The sequence below is a fragment of the Microchirus variegatus genome (assembly GCF_963457635.1).
Source record: "Microchirus variegatus genome assembly, chromosome: 5".
Lineage (NCBI taxonomy): Eukaryota > Metazoa > Chordata > Actinopteri > Pleuronectiformes > Soleidae > Microchirus > Microchirus variegatus.
In genome coordinates this window covers 16,575,552-16,592,620 of record NC_139806.1, presented here as the reverse complement: position 1 = coordinate 16,592,620, position 17,069 = coordinate 16,575,552, and the positions used below count along the sequence as shown (strand labels likewise).

Here is a 17,069-nt window from a genome sequence, read left to right as displayed (position 1 = left end):
TGTCAGCTGCAGTTGTACCATCAAGGATTTAGTTCAGTAGATTTTCCTGAATCTGTTAGATGGCTAAGTGATTAAACTCCATAACTTGAATAACTTTCAACAACTATAACTTGAGAAGCATACGTGCCTGAGCGCTTCAATTCATGAAAACAAGTATGGGCATGAGTGCAGCTTATCATTTATGTAAATGAGAAGCATTATTTACTCCGTCCTGTGAAGATGTGTCCTCATATTCCTTTACCTGGGTCAAGATAATTATCCATAGATATTTCCACCAGAAGAACAAAATGTACTTGAACAGAAATTTGGTTAAGACGGGGGAAAGACAAAGAGGTTACATGAGGAAATGAAAAATGCGAGGAGTTGGAGTTGGAAAGTGGCCCAGACACAAAGGTCAGAGACGCTCTTGATATTCTGCTGTTGAGAAATGTTGACAGGGTGTTTGGTTGCTTCTGTCATTTTTTTTATCTTCTTCAAATTGAATAAACAAGCATTTGCATTCAAATTAATTGGCTGTTGTTGACCTTTCACACAATAAGTTTTTGTAGTATCTTGACTGTAAAGTCACAGATTTCACTTTCAGCATTCTTGTCCAACTTTTCAGAGCAACCTTTTCCACAGGGCTCTCTTGAGATTCTGCTCTTTTCTTTCCTTTTTTTTTTACTGTTGCAGTAAATGTCTTTGTAATTCTCCATGACCACATTCATTCACTCCCCTCGTACCTGTCCTTTTGATTTACTTCATATACTTGATAATGCAGATTTGACACCTACTGTAGCTAAGTGAGAACTGAAAGAGATGTTCAGGGTTTTAAAAAGAGCAAAGTCGTCTAAAGGAAGTATCACTGTATGAAGAAGTAGCTGAAAGTGTCTAAAGGTTCCCTGCCTTCAGTCCTGTATCACAGGATGTACATGCTGTAGATGATAATAGGATGAGAGGTTGTTTATTACATCATCGCTCTCACTGTTTCTTTCTCTCCTCTCCGTTTCTTTAATCATCAGCTCTCTTTAAATTGGCTTCTAATGTAATTTATTTCCATCAAGCACACGTCATCTAGCCCCTTTTCCCCCTCCAGTTATTTGTTGTCCACTGTGCATCTGTACTGCACTGTATCGCCTCAGCTGTAACTGTTTGCACTTTTTCTGTCTTGTCTTCTCCTCGATTCCCTTCACCCGCCTCTGCCTCCTCCTCCCCCTGTTTTTGGCAAAGAGATATGTTGACACTCTTGTTTATTCATCTGAATTTTCATTCCACTGAGCCTCTCAGGTTTATGGCATGACAATCTTCGCTTCAGCCCCGAATGAGTGACAGTCAACTAAAAGTGGACTTTTAGAATGTTGGATTTCTCTGCCAACATTTCTGAGTTATGTATTATGTATTGGATTCTTTCCTGGCAAAAGTATGCAATTCTTTAGTGTATAGGAATGAGTTGAATGTGATAATGAGACAGATTTTTTGTTTACATTCAGTCTCATTCGACAGACAAAACTATGGCTCCAGGGGATAATAATAATAATAATAATTACTCTTTCTGAGAAATGTAGTTTTAGATAAGCTATGTATAATCAATCCATCCATCCATCTTCGACCACATTATCCTCCACATGAGGGTCGCGGGAGGAGTTGTGCCAATCTCAACTGACATAGAGCGATAGCTGGGGTACACCCTGGACAGGTCACCAGTCCATCACAGGGACACATGGAGACAAACAACCATCCACTCTCATCCACACTAACACCTATGGTCAAGATAGTGTGTGATTTACAGTACCTAATCCTCAAATCTGCATGTTTTTTGGACTGTGGGAGGAAACCACAGAACACGGGGAAAACATGCAAACTCTGCAGCTCTAACCACTACACCAACTGTGTGGCCCGTATAATTAATTTGTAAATCAAAATATATATATAAATATATGAGGGACATTCAATGTTACAAAATAAACAAAGAAATATAGCATTTAACTCAACTGGTATTTGTGTTTTTTTGTTCGCATAGTGGCACCTGTCATGAACTTAAAGGTCCGAGATGTGACCGATCGTACTGTTGATCTGGAGTGGGAGGGGTCTGTAGTGCTCACGGACTTCTTGGTGACCTACACACCAAGCAGCCCCAGAGGTAAACACAGACAACAATTGACTGACAGCCTTTCCTTTTATTTATTCATAAGTATACAAAAATAAATATACATGTGCTTATTTACATATTTCTTCCGCTGCGTCCATGTATCTGTGTACCTTTTTTTCTGTCAGGTGTGCAACTTGAAATAAGGATTCCAGGCAACACCACCACCTGTACCATCGCTGGCCTAGAAGCAGGCATGGAGTACAACATTAACGTGTTTGCTGTCATCAACAACAGTATCAGTGTCCCTGACAGCATTACTGTTTGGACATGTAAGTACAGTCCTGTGTCTCATTTTGCCAAAAATAACCTATAGAGGCTATACACGGTATATTTCACTGCAAGGTGTTGGGTCCATTACAAAGAAAGTGTTGCTGTAATACCCATATAATACATTTCTCATAATGTTTCCTTTGTCTTGAAAGGTAGGCCATGGCTCATGGATTCATACTCTTATTCTTAAGCTTGCACACAACCTGTGTCTCAATGTTTTTCTGAAGTTTTTCAGTGTCTAACACCATCTGTTTGCAGTCACTTAAATTCCAATACAGTGTCTCGCCGACCCATTAATGTACTGTGCACCTTTTGTTCCCGTCCAGACCTAACATAAATAAAACTTCTGCTCGTCAGACGGACACATGCGTCCTCAAACCACCTCTGAATGTGGTTTCTGTGATCAGATCTGAGGGCACAATCAGGACACATAGGGGACACTCAGACCTGCACTCATTTAGGAGTTGCGATAGATGTTATTACCAGGATTTGGCCCAAGAATAAGTAATAAACCTGACCCTAATTTCAAAAGCACCAAAAAATAGTGGAATCACTTCATATACAGCTGGCAGATATACAGCAGAAACAGTTTAATGGTGCAGTTTCTGCTGGTAATACAATTAGGAGTAGTAAAGACAATTTGAGGCGTTTAAGCCCAATGCAACCGTTTATCAGTGATGATATGAAAAGTTGGGTTGTCTTTGCTAAACCTAATTATAAACTGTAGAATCTGATTATCTCGGAAGATTTATAGGGCCACATCTGCCTGTGAAGAAAGTCGTTTGAGCGTTGCACTGGGTCAAAGTATGAGTTATGGCTATTTTCCCAAAATCAATTGCGCAAGTTTTATCAAGACAGCGAAGTGGGTCTAATCTCTGCTGAAAGCATCATCAGTATGTGTTATGAAGCTTCTTTTAAATATGTCCCAACACAAATGTGATGTAAATTATTCAAGGAAAATATAAATAAAAAGCACATCGCTCATGTCTGAAATCAACTCTGCAGATCTCTCTAATCCGGATGGTTTAGTCTTCAAATCCATCACAGAGACGTCGGTTGAGGTCCACTGGCAACCATTCTACTACTCCTTTGATGGATGGGAGATCAGCTTCATTCCCAAGGTAAAGCTGTGTGAACACTCAGTGCATGTGTTTGCCGTCAGTCCCAGTGTGACGCTGTGAAGTTTTCAAATGACAGATTTCTCTCTAGTCTTATACACACACACACATTTTACTTTCTCATTTTAAATTCAGTGAAGAATATATCTTTTTTCTATCTGTCTTTTACTATTACTAAATAGTCTCCTATTTATATCTATTGTTTTTATGACCATCTCTTATTTAAACTGCGTGTTGTTTTTTGTGTGTTGACTCCCCGTCTCCTTTAATGATTTTATGTTCCTGAGTCGAAGGCAAATTTCCAAATGGGGGACAATACTGTTCTATTCTATTCTGTGTAGACATGCATTTCGGAGTTTCTGTGGAGGAACCAGAAAGATCTGGGTGAACGAAGGTTTTTCGGCAGATTGTCCTCAGCTTAATGGCTATTAGACGAATGACGTGGTAAAGCTTTTTCCCGGAATAACTTGTTTGTAAACCACAGCAGGGCCAGGCTTAAACCCAGAAAGCAAAAAGCTTTCGCTTTTCTAATTCCTGCTAAATTAAACTCAGGTAGTCTTAGCACTCCAATCTTGTGCCCTCTCATAGTAATTGGTTTCCTCCTTTAAGGTGTTCTCAGGGGCCAATATCCTTTGGTCCAGGCAGACTCCAGGCATTAAATCTGATGTTAAGATGTTTGTATGTATTTCAAGCACTTGTAAGGGAAGAGCATCTTTTGATGGGGGGTGGGAGGGAGCTGCCTGCTTCTTGATTTAATTTGATTGCTTTTAGCCCTCTTTTTCTCCAGCTCCTTCAGTTTCTTCTAGCATCCTTCACCTTTTCACTCTTTCATCATTATGTCTCTTTTTTTTTCAATCCATCATCTCTTTGGTAGAGGTCTGGATTTTCTTTTTCTTCTCTACCTCCAAAAGGTGCACTCCACTCCTGTCTGACTCCCTCACCTCATCCTGTTTTTCTGTCTGTTTCTGCATAGGTTGCTTCCTCTAGCTCCACTCGACTTGCCTTCTTTCCCTTGCTATAGCCACAGGGGAAATCATATTATGAGTTGGCAGTCCCACAACCTGTGGATCTAATCCAGCAATGGGAATTGTGGATTTTGACAGTCTCATAATGGATGTAGGCATGAAGTTTGGCCAGCACAGTTTCTGTGTTATAAATTGTTAGGTAAAACCGGATTATAAATATGTTACTACTCATATTTGTAGCTGTAGCTGTGAAATTTTAATTATTAATTACCTAATCAAATAATGTTAAATATTTGTTGATTTGTTGAAGCTTACCCTAAAACATCATCCACACTCGAATACATACTGTTTTATGTTTCAACTCAGCGCAAAGCACATGATGCAAAGCTTAACATTAAGTGTTTTGGAGTGATGTCTACATGAATTATGTTAATTCACGCCTTTGGCTATAGCACTGTTCAAACTGAACTTTGTGACTCACTCTGTCACTCCTGGGAAAAAGGTGTCTGGCATATTCCATGAACATCTAAACATGATCTGTCTTCCTCATTATATCCCCCTGGAGCTACAGTGGTGTGTGTAGTATATTTTATTAAGAGATTAAGCTAAAACGGTGCCACTTCTATAGCATTTGTATTGCTGTATAGGTATAAAAAAATAACAGCAAGTTTATAAAAAATCTAAAATAATATCAAATATCCTCTCTTTTTCACTCGCAATAAAGCTTGTTTTGTGATGATCTTTCTCTTAGAGACCTGCTGCCTCCCCAAGATGCTAGAGGCGATATATATTTATTTCAGAAGCAGTGTTCCGTTACTGTACATAATCAACTTATTTTTTATTTAATAGAATTAGTGTCTTTCTAATGGAAACCCTTTGACACCCCCCATCATCATATTCTGTTGTCTCATTCTGCAGATAGACATGTAAAATGAAACGCTTTCTTACCTGAAAAAACAAGTTTGCCCAATTGGCATCCAATAAGTATGACTCTGTAATCAAAAATATCTACATTCTTGACACTCTCAGGCACAATAAAAATTAAAGTGATGATAAAAATACTTCCACGAGAACCATTTACCATTGCTTATCTGAGCGTCTTGTCAGCGGAGGGAATGATAACTAATTATGAGCACACACAGGAGATGGGAGTAGTTTATACAATTACGGTGATTCATTTTGTGTAATTTAGCATTACCTTCATTTAACTGTATTATCATTGAGATTGAACACCGCTTGTTATTGGAACATCACCGCTGTGTGTTACTGCCCACCTCGGTAATTTAGTTGAGGTGATTAAATGGTACATCTCTAATTACAGTTGTGAATCAGGAAAGGAGCAGGCTGTTATATATTCTCTTTCGACGCGAGCCTTCGCAGCACAGGCTTTTGGGGATCTTGGAGCAGCAGTAGGTGTAACATATGTCTGTTTGCGGGAAATGCATGTGCAACACTGGCTCTCCGGAGAACAGCTGGGAATAGCGGGGTCTCTGTGTGGATGAGTGACAGGCTTTTAGTAGTGTACAGAGTGGTGCCTCTGCAGAACAGAAAAATATCACTTTGGCACAAAAAAAAAATTTTTGCCTGCTAACACAGTTTTGAAACTTCATGTGGTAAACCATCCAGACGTATATAAACAAGTTAAAATAAAAATCAGCCTCAGTATCCAGTTAGCAAACGTTACTGAATGACATCATTGACCAAGTATGTCTACTGGGATTTATTTTTTTTGTTTTTTGTGTCTTCTGGGAGACATTTAAACGACACAATAGCTGACACGCATTAGTATTACACTCCATTTTTTTTGTATCTCTTATTACCACTACCTGTCTTTTTTTCCCACCAGGACAATGATGGAGGGATGACTGCACAGCTGCCCAGCACCATCACTTCCTATGTGCAGACTGGTCTAAGGCCAGGAGAAGAGTATACTGTTAACTTGGTGGCACTCCGAGACCAGGGGCGAAGTCAGCCAGTGACTGCTACTGTCACAACATGTAAGCATAAGAATCTACTGCTTATAACAAATCATTACTTTAAGGTTATTATGTTATCAGTCTTGCCCCAAAATGTTTGGTCTCTAAGGAAACAACTGATCCAGTCAACCTCAACCAATACCTCAAAGCTGTTAATGTTAAAGATCTGATGTGGAAGATGTAGGAGTGTTTATTGTTATGTAAATTAAAAACTCTTTGGTATTTATAGCTTTAGAGCCAGCCTATTCAGATGACAGCCCGTGGGCCACATGCGACCCATAGCCAACGTCATTGTGGCCCAGCCTGTGGTTCCACCAGAAATACTGAGAAAAAAACTCAGAAAAATGTTCACTGTCCCTCAAAGATTCCTACACATTTGTACAGTAGTTTGATAGCATCGATAGTTTTCTGTCCTCTAGTTTTTCACTCGGTAGTTCGCTCAAGATGACAATTTAAAATAGTTACAGCTAATACTGTGCACTTTGAGGTGTACGAAGGACAGATATGACCAAAATACTTTTATTGCTAGTTCTTTCATTATATTTTTAATGCACTTTTTGATGTACTTTTAAAATGTGTCCTCACCTGCTGCTTCCTGACTCCAGGAAATGTCTGGCCCAGCTGCTTTAGTAATTGTATAGTCCTGCCTTAGAGTAAGCCTTTTATATGTACTTAGGAGAAGGGCCTTGCTTTACCATGGCTGCCATCTTGCACTGCCATGATTCTACATGAGCTCAAATGGACAAAAACAGCCACAGTTTGAATCAAAAGCTTATTAAGTCAATGAAGAACAAGGATTTTGAAATACGAGGCCCAGGTCTTATATTTAACATTAGTGGAATGTTGGCTGTGTGATGCTCAATTTACCTTTAATTTGAATTAGTTATTTTTGCACACACACGTCAATAATTGATAGTGAATTTTGACCATTGTTTTTACACATCAGTCGTGAACACACACAAGTCAGGCGCAGGTGCAGTGGGCAGCACTTTTTGGGCACCCCAGCCCTTGAAAACATCCCAGGATTTGAACTGACAACCCTTCAGTTACAAGCTCAGTTCCTTTCTCTGCCCCTTTAGCTCTCCCCCACTAGTTCACGGCACCTGTCCTTGACCTGTCAGCCGCTAACGTCAGTCTACTTCTCATGCTCTACACCTTGATCCGCTGACCTGAGATGCCACGGCTTGCTGTGTTTGCTTTAGACAGAGACAATAATGGTAGTAAGTAAGTAAAATAACGAGGCGGAGGAGTGAGAGCACATTTCAAAGTTTAGCAGCCTCTTCATGCACAAGGCTTCTTGGCTTTTTCTCACAATGCCTCTCGCCATATTTAAGCAACTCTTCAAACATTGCACAGTATGGCAGCAGGAAAAGTGTGTGTGACACAAACCCGATTTTGTCCATTATTGGTAAAAATAAGTGAAATTAACAAATACGTGTGGGTGACTTAAGTGTGATGCATATGGTTCACACCTAGATAAAAGAACATCCTGGCAGTTATTGTCACCACCGTTGTATATCCCTGAAGTAAGACTCTTCACCCAGTTGACAGGAGGGAGATGACTCAGACAGCTGCAATAGAACCAATTCAAACCTCGTCCATAACAATCCAAAACAGTCAAAACATCATCAATTTCCTGTCAAGTCTTTCTTCATTTCATAGCTTGTAATTAAGCATCGATTAATAATTCATTGTGCCCTCTCATTCATTTTTCATGGTAGCCCACTGCAGGTCACCATATCGGATAAAGACAGAGAAAAAGACAAATTTGAAGTTCCTAAATTATTTACTACAACAATTTATTCTTCCCTGGAGAGAGGGAGAGCATGATGAAGAGGTGCAGATAAAACCAAAGGGAGTGGATGGCTGATATAGGGACTGGTTCTCTATGGGGACAACTATCCCCCTTAGGATGTTTTCTAGGACGAGACCCATGGGGCCAGTTTCTTCTATATCAAGAATCAGGGTTGACTTTTAGATCTCAGAAGCTTCAAATGAAGACTTGAACAGGGAACAGTGAGCTTGTATGTGAAATGTGATGTTTTTCTTGAGTTCCCCTGGGGTTTAAAACACTCATGTTGAACATTAAGTCACCTTATTCAGATTTAATTGGATAATTATTCATATTAACAATCATTCACTATAACTAAATGGCATTTATGTTGAAGCTTTGAGCACTTTTCAACAGCAGTGGGATTTGCCAAGAAGTGTTCATGTGAAAAATCAAAGGCACCTGCATTTTTTTCTGTTATCTGTTAAACTAACAGCTTTTTGTAGAAAGAGGTAATTAACAGGTTAATGAAATGCGGTGCTAATTGTCACATTCTCTCACACTTTATTTTCTGTATAATGGTGTCAATGCTTTAACAATAAGGCTGTGTAGAGATGAAATGATTACACCTTCTGTCAAATATTTTTCTCATCACATCCATTGTTTTTGCCGCTCTTCGCACGCAGTAAGAAGTGTTGTTTTCCAGCAATTGCAGCCTGGAGGAGCTTTAATCGTGGCTCGTGGTTTAGACTTTGCATAGATAAAGCTCATTGCCTCAGCATGTGTCAGGTCTGATAAGTTTCAAATGGCTGGCTGTCAAAGAAAAGTGTTTTCTGATAACAAATCCATAGCTGCTGCACTGCTGCAAAAGCTCCAGTATTAACTTCCATCATTTCATTTTCATCTTCCCTGGAAATGTTGACTGAAATGGGTCCAATTGATAAGCTGGAATTAAACCTACAGTTTGATTATGTTTAATTTAATCAGCATTTGAGCAATACTGTGGTTTATTTGGGCAAAGCTAATCGAGGTAAAACATTTTCATACGTGAGTTAGTTGACTAATTGGCCTTTTTTTTATATCATTAGTGATGTTTGAGCCAAAAATTGTATATTGTGTATCCCTCAAATCCCCAGTTAACCTTCCTGTGAATTACAATGTAAATCTAGGTTGACAAGATTATAAACAAAGCTGGTATGTACAGTATCTTAAACCTGTAAAAATGTGTTTTGACATCCTTGTTGTATAATTATAAATCTATTTATATCCGTCTTATTTATATCTAGTGTAGCTATGCCTATCTTAAGGGTATTCCAGTTGAATTGCAGACCTAACTACAGTTAAATAAAGCAAAAAGTGTTCAATATAAATGTCAAACTCTACCTGCTCCTATTCAGAAGTTTTTTGCTGCAGTAGATGTCAAGGTTGACGAAGCGATTACACCCCTGTGACTCTGCTTTTTTTCACAACAATAACAAAAGGACGCTCAATACTTATTTCTGTCACAGTGATTGATGGCCCCACTCAGCTGATCGTGCGGGATGTGTCAGACACCGTGGCATTTGTGGAGTGGACACCGCCTAAAGCAAAGATCGATCAGGTCGTGTTGCGTTATGGCCTCGCGGGAGGTGAGGGGCCGCGGACCACCTTCCGCCTCCAGCCCACACTCAGCCAGTACACGCTGCAGGTGAGTGTGTGTGCCTGTGTGTGTGTGTGTGTGTGTGTGTGTGTGTGTGTGTGTGTGTGTGTGAATGTATGTTGATTTCATATTGACCTGTGGTCACAGATGGGATCGCACAGATGCATTACGTGGACTGACAAGTCCATTACTCACAACTTAAACTGTTAATCTTTAGGTTTAGTGTTCGCTCGGGGGTGATCATATAGGCCTCACAAGTATAGTTGTGTCAAGGTGTTTTTATGTGTTTCTCTGTCTCCGTGGGTGTGTGTTTTTCTCTGTGTGAGTGCGTGCGCGCTTGTATGGCTATTTTTGTGAGGACCCAAAAAAAATAAAAATATTTATATGTGTATATATATATGTATATATACACATATATGTATGTATGTATGTATACATGTGTATACATGTGTATACATGTATATATAATATATATATACACATATATATATATGTATATTATACATAGACATATATATCAAAGGAAGTGAGGACGTTTTGGCTGGTCTTCACATTCTGACAACCCTAAAAATTTATTTTTCAGGGCTAAGAGCTGGTATTAGGCATAGGGTTAGTATTAGGTTAGGCACTTATTTGTGATGGTTAAGATTAGGGTAAGGGGCTAGAGAAGACATTATGTCAATGAATGTCTTCTCTAGCCCTTTGAGCTATGAATGTGTGCAACGTGTGCATAATCTCAACATTTCCCAGCTGTATGTCTGCAGAGATGGAAAAGCAATCATCACATTTTCCGACACTAGTCCAATACAAACATACAATTCAACATATTGAGGATAGTCACAGGACATAATATTTGCAAACAAAAATATGCAATAACTAATTTCCACACTCACCAACATGAGTTTTAAATGACACCCACTCCAACTTATTAGAGGAAGCGGTAATGTGACATGATGACTATAGTAAGAGAGAAAGAATTGACAGCCAAAACCAGACAAAATGATTATTATTTTTTATCTTCTCTACCACAGGTTCTGCGTCCAGGCTCCCGTTATGAGGTTTCTGTCAGAGGTTTAAGGAAAGGAAACGAGAGTGGATCCATTTCCACTGAATTTACTACGGGTGAGGTCTGACAGCAAGCAGATGTGGTAGAGCTGTGTGAAACCCTGCGCCTGCAGACCAAAATTAGTAGAAGACATATGGCCTAATGTTTACCATACTGTTGATCTACAGGATATGTGATATGGTAATGAACATCTGTTCAAGGTGATTTATACAGTAATATGTATTTGTTTTGCCTTTATAAAAGAAAACACATTATTTTGTGAAAACTTTGAATAAGTATTTATTCAAATTAAAAAAATAAACAAATACGTTTAGAAACGATGTCTTCCTACATACAGAGTAAGTCTAGTGAAGACTGTTTGACAGCAGCAGTGTCTGTGACAGATAAACTGCTGATGTTTGCTTGTTCACAATCCCTGAGAATTGGTCTCAGTGTCCCCAACATTGTCAGCTTTATCATTCTTCTCAGAAATCGATGCCCCCAAGAACTTGCGGCTTGTGTCCAAGAGCTCTACCACCCTTGAGCTGGAGTGGGATAACAGTGAAGCGGAGGTAATGAGCTGAATATTTATTTTCAATACCTTTTTTTGTTGTTGTTGCTTTTATATATGTTGATTAGCTGGGTGTATTCTGATGTAGTGAACATCAAACAATGTACAAAGCAAAAGTCAATTAAATACATTATGTTCAACCATGATCATATGCACACTTTCTCGACCCTTCCCACACACTCACCCTATTTACCGTTTGTCGGAATTTAGTTTTTCTGAGCACACTGTCAAACAGGTTAGTCTGGATTTCTCTCACGCAAGTGAACGCCTAATGTTTGGCTCTGAATTTAAACAAAGTAAATAATTGTGTTGCTCTAAGTAGGTGCACTGATATTGCTAGGGCTCAGTAACCTCACACCCATACTTATGAAGCCGTCTTGATGCCTTTTAACTGCAAATGTATTCAGCCTCATGATTTTGCAGTGTTGACAGAGAGTCAAATCGCATTCTGAGCTGGTGCAGAATAAACCATTTAATCTATCTGCCATCAGCAATGCAGGTGAAAATGATTTGGCTGTGAACATGTTGTTGTTGTTTTTTTCCTTTTAATGTAACAAGTTTGGTTTTGTCACCGTTTCCATGAAGGTGGAAGGTTACCAGGTGGTGTACAGCACTTTGGCTGGAGATCAGTATGACAAAGTCATTGTACCACGCAATGAGGGAGCCACCACTAAGACCACACTCACAGGTGAGTGGGAAGGTGGCAATGTGCTGCATCTAATGTGTACTGAAGCAGATGTGAAAGGGAATGTGGTCTTCAGTGTGTGCGTGTGTGTGTGTTAACACTTTGGTGACAGTCTACTGATTGTATCTGTGGGAATTCTTGTTGTCCTGTGGGTATTTTGTCAGAAAGAAGAGGTCATCTGGGATGTTTTTGCTGAAAGGCCACAGTGCTGAAAAGGGCACGGCCACCATAAGACTAAAACCTAAAGGTCCTTGTGTCACTCTGTTCAGCCGTTCACAATTATTGTTCCCTCTACTCACATTCCTTTCTCCTCTTGTAATCCTTGTCAGTCCTTGTCCTGCTCGCTCCTCATTGCTCATGTCAGCATCACTATTTCTGCTGCATGAGAAACTCACTGGATTTATTTGAATTGATTTTTAAAGCGCCCATGGACCGGAAGTTCCAAGTAACACTGTTTTTTTTGTGTGTATCTGCACCATTAGCTCGTTTATGAAGCACTAAAGTTTTGAAACAAACAATTCAGCCACTGCTGAGAATGCTGGGTTTTATTGTATACTTGGGCTCTGCAAGTGGTCTGAAAAAGCCTGGAATCGTTACGTCAGGGTCCTGTCTCCTGAACAGCAGATCCTCCTGCTCCGGTCACTAGTCCGGGCACATCAGGTTGCGTACATTGAACCGCAGAAGAAGAAGAACGTCCATTGTGGAGGTTTTTCACTTCCGAGAGTGTCTTCTGACTCTGGGTCCGACTCCGGGTCAATGATGGACTACGGCGGGGAGTCGTGACGAAGCCATTTAACAATGTTTTGATAATGAGTAGCGCTGCATCCATTATTCCAGAGGGGGCCTGTGCAAGACAGTTGGGAAGGTCTCATTGGCTGCCCAATCACAACACAGTCTGTCTTCTGGGGGTGAGATTTCAGTCGGCTCGTTTGCAGCAACTAGGAAGTTTTTGACCATAAAAACAAGTTAATGTATGTAAGTAGACCTCCATAACTCATATATGTGCAATAGGACCACTCTCTGGGAGCTTTAACTGATGAGGCCACACAATGGAGTCATGGCAAGCACTGTTGCCTTACAGCAAAAAGAAGCACCCTGATCTGACGGTTTCCTCCCACAGACCAAAAACATGTACATGATAATTGGACACTCTAAAGTGACTGCGGGTGTGAATCTGAGAGTGAATGGTTGTTTGTCTCTTTGTGTTGGGCCTGCAATGGACTGGTGACCTGTCCAGGGCATATCCCACCTTTCACCCTATGTCAGCTGGGATTGTCTCCACTCTCCAGCTCCCTGCGACCCTCATGTGGAGGATAAAGTGGTAGACAATGAATGAATTAATGAATATATATTGTGTGTTGAATCAGTTGCTGGTTCTCTCTTTGTGTCTCAGACCTGCTGCCAGGCACAGAGTACGGCATTGGCATCTCAGCCATGAAAGGAAGCAAGCAGAGTACACCAGCAACAATGAACGCCAGGACCAGTGAGTGAATTGCTGTACAGTATATCACAGTCTATAAACCCAGTGATCCGTTCATGCTTATAAGACATACTAAGTGAAACACAGCAGCATTGCACTTGAAATCCTAGCATCGCGGCCAGCTAGCTGGCCCATTTGTCACTGTACTTGTAATTCACAGCTTGCGCTGTGGGTCAGTGCTCCGCGTTTGGCATGACTTTTGCTGATTTTAGGGGGTGTGTGACAGTTTTATGTTGCCGGCTTGGGTCAAAGTTCCTTTGAAGCATTTAAAAGCTGTAATTATGAATAACATTTCACTTATGGCCCCCACTTTACCTCTCTACTTGATCAGTGATCAGAATTTTTATTGTGTTTTGACATGAGTTGTTTGGCTGAATGAAAAGATAAAGACCCTGTTTAACCCTCTGCTTAAAATGTTAGAGAAAGGATGTGCTTCGCTGTTCTGTCCTATTATCACTGCAGAGCACAGACTTTCTCCAGTTTTAATGGCATGAAGGTATTTTGCATTTGGCAAAATTATGTCTTCATTTGCCTCACAAGTATCATGTGCACTTTCTTTGAACTTTGAAAATGTTCTACATCTACCGTATCTTTCCCAAACACCTTCAAAAGATAGAGAGCATCTGTCTGCCGAGCACACAGATGAGCTCCAGTGTGAGCGGTTGAAAGCTGAAAGAATTGTTTCCATGAACAATGGCTTCAGTTCTGTCTGTTTTTCTTTTCCCTCCAACTCTGTTTTTTTTTTTTTACAGAGAGCTGACAGTTCTGGCAGAGAGTGCTGCTAAAGATTAGATCAGAAATGCACATTGATGATTTACTGGGCAAACAAAATGACTGGAATACAGAATGTAGGATCATTAGTTTAATATAGAGTTCCATCAATAATCATTGTTCCTTTGATGTCAAGCCACACCAAATACAATTATATAAAATGGACAAATGCTGTGTGTGATTTATGGATGTAATTATCACCAACTAAAGTAATGTTTCTGTTCAAAATTACTCTTAGAAATAAAAATAAAATTGGAATTAATGCATATTTCCTTCAACACGGGTTACATGAAAATCAGCAGGATATGAGAAGTGACTTTGTCTGGACTTTATTAAAAAAAAGACATTTGATGTTCTGCAGAATGAAAGGTGTATTATAAAAAAATTATTCTGCCTTTTTTTTGCATCTGCTTTAACTTCTTGTACTTTAAAGTTGAATTTAATATTTTTTGAGCATAATGCAGCTATATGAAACAAGAGGATGACAAACTGAATATATTATATAAACAGAAACAAAATACATATGCTGCAGAAAATTGTCTCTGAATTGCAGAAAGAAAATGAAGCTTGGTGCACACACTGTGGTAGTGAGTGCAGATGAAATAATAAATCTTATTAATAAAAAAAAAGGTAATCTTTTGAACCGCAAAATTGAATTTCAAATATGTTTAAAAAGAAGTTTACGGTCATCGGATGAAAAATAAATAATTTCACACACCTTATGTGACAGGGCGCTCATAGGAAATAAGAGCCATAAAGGTAAATGAAAGAAAAGGTACTTGCCCCTTAGTCAGAAGGCATTTGTCATGGTGGAGGAGCAATGCCCCTGAAATATGTTAAATTGTCTAGTCACTTGCCCTTTTGGTGCGAACCCAGTCAAGTGCACTGTCCTGTGTAACAGTAATATGCTAATGCAGGGCTGGTTTTAATGCTGCCTTAATGCTGCCTTAATGCTGGGCTGGTGATCATAGCATCCTTGCTTCTCTTTTAGTTCTGGATGTGCCCATGGATTTAACTGTGACAGGCTCCACAGACAACACCATCACTCTGGTGTGGGGTTTGGTCCAGGGCCCCATCGACCACTACAAGGTCACCTACACGTCCTCCTCTGGTGTCACTACTGAGGTAAACAACTGGACATTCATCAGCTGAGAGCACATACAACAACATACTGCATGACCTTTCAGTTGAACACATGCAGCAGTCAACAAAGCTTTGACCTTGTGCTGTGAAGATGTCAAATATATGTTTGATTGCTTCTTCTCCTTGTAGCTGACGGTGCCTAAAGATGTAACCACCACCACTCTTGTGGACCTTGAGCCCGGGACAGAGTACACCATCACTGTCGCAGCAAGAAGAGGAAGACAGCAGAGCACTGCAGCCACCATTGATGCCTTCACAGGTAGAAGCAATTCTCTTCATAGTGCAAAACAATTAGCTGTCAGTGTGTTTAAGGTCCCATCCATCCATGCATCATCTACCGCTTTATCCTCCGCGTGGGGTGCTGTGCCTGTCTCAGCTGACATTGGGCGATAGGCGGGGTACACCCTGGACAGTTTTAAGGTCCCATATTATACCCTATTTCTCCAAGTTAACCTAGTTCCCTGGTGTCCTAATGAACATGTCTATGACATGCTGCCGTGTTTTACGGACAAAGTGGAGCTCCGTGAGACAACAATTCCAGGAATTTAGCATCTTGTGATGTCCCAATGAGCGCGGAAGTCAACATTGCATGTTTTATCTCCTGTACTTAGACTGAGGAGGACCACAAAAACATGAATGAGTCATCGTTTTTCACATTTTGGCGACTGCTAGGGCCTCCAGAGTCCCAAATATAAGGATTTAAATGATTAAAAAGTTGATTTTACATAATATGGGACCTTTAAATGCTTTTTTAAAGTCTGATTTTAGTCAAACTAAGGCAATAATTCAGTTTTCCTAATGACATGCAAACCTGTTAGTTTGACTAAAATCGAGCTAGTCTTAGTTGGACTCATACCTGGATAACGCGATTCATAGTCCCATTACTGATTCAATCCGCACTAGTGTTTATAGAGAGATACAGCGCCACCTACAGAGGCGGAGTCAGACTTACACAGCAATCAATTGATATTAACATTTCCAATTGCCTTTTTCAGTCACCCTACAGCCTTAGCTGGATTAAACTGTCATGTAAACTAATTTCTTAAGTAAAAATAATTTATTGCACTTTTATGGGGATCATCTAGAAAACTACTCTTCATACAACCACCCACCCCACCCATTTGTACCTCTTTTACATCACTTTTGAAAGAGCATTAAGGCTGCACTTCAGTTCCCCTCGTTTTCCCCAATACATTTTGAAATTCCTTCACAATAGAATTCACTCATGAGTTTCTCAGTTAGACACAAAATATAGTCTCATTACTGCGTAACCCCAGATAACTGTTTGAACACAGTGGTGTTTGAATGAAGTTGGATGGTGAATATATTAACCTCAAGTGCTGCAGCAGCAGGTAAGGCCAGTGGCACTGAAAGAAAAATGGAGGACTTTAACGACTTTGAAGCAGCAATTAGTGATGGTGAATTAGTCAAGTTCGCTAATGAGCTTGTTTCAAGTGTTCCCTAATTGCACCTCTGTATTTCACCTAAATGTAATTGTTGTGTTTTG

The 17,069-nt window shown here is 39.9% G+C and overlaps 1 protein-coding gene across 1 annotated transcript in view; it reads left to right on the top strand.

Moving 5' to 3' along the window:
• Nucleotides 1-17,069, top strand: part of tnr (tenascin R (restrictin, janusin)) — a gene marked incomplete at both ends in the record, with an annotated part of 65,477 nt that overhangs the window by 8,899 nt on the left and 39,509 nt on the right. The window contains 11 exons of the mRNA XM_083890265.1: nt 2,000-2,119; nt 2,254-2,397; nt 3,404-3,519; nt 6,328-6,478; nt 9,737-9,915; nt 10,899-10,989; nt 11,384-11,484; nt 12,069-12,171; nt 13,562-13,651; nt 15,411-15,544; nt 15,692-15,821. Coding sequence (XP_083746391.1) covers nt 2,000-2,119; nt 2,254-2,397; nt 3,404-3,519; nt 6,328-6,478; nt 9,737-9,915; nt 10,899-10,989; nt 11,384-11,484; nt 12,069-12,171; nt 13,562-13,651; nt 15,411-15,544; nt 15,692-15,821 — 1,359 coding nt within the window. The remainder of the gene's footprint in view (nt 1-1,999; nt 2,120-2,253; nt 2,398-3,403; nt 3,520-6,327; nt 6,479-9,736; nt 9,916-10,898; nt 10,990-11,383; nt 11,485-12,068; nt 12,172-13,561; nt 13,652-15,410; nt 15,545-15,691; nt 15,822-17,069) is intronic.